The 3,327-nt window shown below is 34.3% G+C and overlaps 1 protein-coding gene across 1 annotated transcript; it reads right to left on the reverse strand.

Moving 5' to 3' along the window:
- Window positions 1-919: 919 nt before the first annotated feature.
- Window positions 920-3,075, reverse strand: LOC107419884 (UDP-glycosyltransferase 74B1). Its single transcript, XM_048462879.2, has 2 exons — window positions 2,208-3,075; window positions 920-1,827 (listed from the first exon to the last, which is right to left on the reverse strand). The coding sequence occupies exons 1-2, from the start codon at window positions 2,850-2,852 to the stop codon at window positions 1,075-1,077; spliced, it is 1,398 nt and encodes a 465-aa protein (XP_048318836.2). The 5' UTR covers window positions 2,853-3,075; the 3' UTR covers window positions 920-1,074.
- Between the last annotated feature and the right edge of the window lie 252 nt (window positions 3,076-3,327).

The raw sequence follows: 3,327 nt of genomic DNA on the forward strand, positions 1-3,327 counted from the left end.
ATTTAATAATAATAATAACATAACCCAAATTTAGCAATCTTTTTATCATTTGCCATAACATCTCCATTCCGTGTCTCATACTACAATTTGTAGTAGTAAAATAAGTTATCAACCGATCCAATATCACTTGATATTGAATCCAATTTCGTTGATTTGTCACAACAATTTGGTTGACCAAACTGAGATCCTTCATTTTTTATTTTTATAAATAGATAAAATCTTTATACTTCCCTTACATGTAGTCTTTAAGAGCATTATTAGATTGTTCACACGCATAAATCTGATAAAATTAGTGTCAAATTATGATCATCTAACTTCTTCAATTGCAACAAACTACACAGTTGTGGCAAACAAAACAGATTAGTTATAGAATGAATTTTCTCAGACCGAAAGAAAATGCAGCTAGAAATAAAAGATCCTTAGCAATAAGATAAAGAAAAATAAAGCCTAACCCAGTAATCCTTCTGTCCCGTAATCTTTTTTAAATCTAACAAGCTTTGGTTTGATCTTGTTTTTCTGAATGGATTGAAAAGGGCTTTCATCGCAAGATGTTGGGAAAAATATTTTACTGTCTTGATGCTACAATAAAATTTCCATTCCCGAAAGTCAATTACCCTAAATGTATAATAGAATTACTAGTTCTTTTAAAAGCTTAAACAGTTAGGAAATTAGTTATTATATTATATATATATTTTACTAATCACCTTAAATGATTCTATTCCTTTTGCATAAAATCACTTTTCATATTATATGTGGTTACATTTTCAAAATAATAATAATAATAATAATTATTATTATTATGATCATCATCATCATCATCATATGTTTCTTGTTATGATTTATCTATTATATTAATTATTTATCATGTGTATTAATCTCTCTATCAAAAAAGAAAAAATGAAAAATAAAAAACAAAAGGTTATCAAATGAAGTTAATTTAATAAATTAATCTACAGGTGCACTGCTAACCACAAGATTCAGAATCAAATAAAAGAAAAATATATACACATATAAAACACACAGAACAAATTAATTAAAACTCTAAAATATTAAGAAAGGAAAAAACTCTAGCTACTAGTGGTGACCATTTAACATCTTCTTATGATCACAACACCTCAGAAACTCTACAAATTCATTGATGCACTTCTCAGAGCTTCCTCCTTCACTAACAGCTGCCTTAGCCTTCTCTCTCCATTTGATGGAGTTCTTCTTGATCTCTTGGCTTCTCTTTCCTTCCATGACAGTCTTCAAACACAACACGAGCTCTTCTTTCGTCACTATCCCTTTCTCATCTTCCTTGGCTCTAACCCCAACTTCCCAAATCTCCTCCACAAATTTAGCATCAGTTAACTGGTCTGCCCACTGTGGCACACCAACCATAGGCAAGCCGAGGCTAAGCCCTTCGAGCGTCGAGTTCCAACCACAGTGTGTAACAAAACAGCCTACAGCTTCATGAGCTAGTATTTCTAGCTGGTTGCACCAACCCACAATCAGACCCTTTTCTTTCGCCGAGTCTATAAACCCGTTGGGCAACTTGTCTCTCTCGGATTCTTTTACCACCCAAAGAAAATGTAAATTACTTTCTTGTAAGCCAAACGCAATTTCTTCCATTTGTTTCTGTGTCAAGGACACCATGCTTCCAAAAGAGACATAGATAACTGAGTTTTGGGGCTTGGTTTCGAGCCATTTGAGGCATTCTTCACCGAGCGGCTTCCATAGGCTTGCTCCGTACCCTTTGTCATTCTTGATTTTGCCATCCAAGTAAGCTGACGGAACCATCGGACCTATCAACTTTCCCGGCCAGAGATTCGATATTCCTTTTGCCTCCTTATTATTTAACATATAAACATAAATATATTTAGCAATATAATTGACAAGACAAGTATTTGACCATATATAATTACTGGTGGGAGTGTTATATATAAAGTTTTGCTTTAGTAGACGTACGGACCTGATTACATATAATCTCCAAATAATGTCTCATAAATTATATGTAATTGTAGAATATACTTTACAAATCATATTAAATGAAGTATATATACTTGTACTATAATCTTTGATAAATTTTTGTTCAGAATTCATCCTATAACAAAATATGGGACATCTTTTACCATAACAGGCTGAATTCTAAACAAAAATTTGTCCAGATTCACAAATAAGAGAATAGATATATATATATATATATATATATGTATGTGTATAAATACCTCGTGTTCTAGTTCTTCAAAAGTGTTTCCGAAAACCCAGTCCGCGAATTCCAAGTTAGAAAACTGACTCAATTTCATGGCCAAGTAAACAGGATATCCATCTGGGAATTTGAGAAAGCTTGGCAAGTCATCAAAATTGAGTGGAGGGAAGCCAGGAATGAGCAAGGGCATGTTTTCAGGTTTGAACGGAAGCGAAAGAAAGCCGCGGTGTATGTGAGCGAATATTCCAGTCACTGTGGCGGAATTGGTGAAGAATGCAGCTCCCGGTATAGAATGCTGCTTGGCCACATCGAGAGCCCACGGAAAAAATGAATCATACACTACACAATTCACAGGGTAGTCAGAGTTTTGGTATTTTTGAATGAGTTGAGACAGTGTGCTTGAGCCATTGGTTTTGAAGGACTTGAGGAACAAGTCCTCGCTCTTTGCCTCGGCAAAGCCCCCAGTGTCGAACCCATCGGAGATGGCTTCGACACCGACGTTGGGTGCAGATATTGAGTTGACAGTGTAATGGGTTGTGGCTATGGTGGCCTTGACACCTTTAGAGGCTAAACGCTTTGCAAATTGAAGGAGAGGGTTAATATGGCCTTGGCCTGGATATGGAAGCACTACAACATGGATAGTTCTATGCTCTTTGTGCCCCATTTTTTTTTTTTTTTCCTCAATTAATTCAGAAAACTATCCCAAGTCCAATCACACTTTTGACACACGAAAAGATTGTTTAGTTTATGGGAAGAGAAAATGGAATACTGCTGGTTGTGCCTGATCGGATTCTCTATATATATCTTTATTTATTGTCCAAATATCAAAATTACTCATAAAGTTAAAATCTCTATTAAATTTTATATGTTTATTACAAATATTGAAGATTAAGAGGTAGCCATGTTAGATGTTAATATAGTCGGCCGACCTAAAAAGGATGAAAATGTTGTTCGTGAACGCTTTAATCATAAAAATCTAGCTGGCTAGTAGTACCACTAATGTCTTTTTCTTTTATCAAGTATGGTGATAAAGTTGTTGTATTCCAATCACAGCTATTAAAATGATTGTAATCCAAATAAAAACCAATTAATTATAAGTGGAATTAACGTGATAAAATTGAAGAGAATCACCTAAAACA

Source organism: Ziziphus jujuba, chromosome 12 (assembly GCF_031755915.1).
Source record: "Ziziphus jujuba cultivar Dongzao chromosome 12, ASM3175591v1".
Classification (NCBI taxonomy): Eukaryota; Viridiplantae; Streptophyta; class Magnoliopsida; order Rosales; family Rhamnaceae; genus Ziziphus; species Ziziphus jujuba.

Excerpts from the sequence above, each read along its gene's own strand:
- LOC107419884 (XM_048462879.2), bottom strand. The coding sequence starts at position 2,852 with ATGGGGCACAAAGAGCATAGAACTATCCATGTTGTAGTGCTTCCATAT. Across the intron at positions 1,828-2,207 it reads TTGAAGAACTAGAACACGAG|GAGGCAAAAGGAATATCGAA; the intron begins GTATTTATACAC and ends TTAAATAATAAG.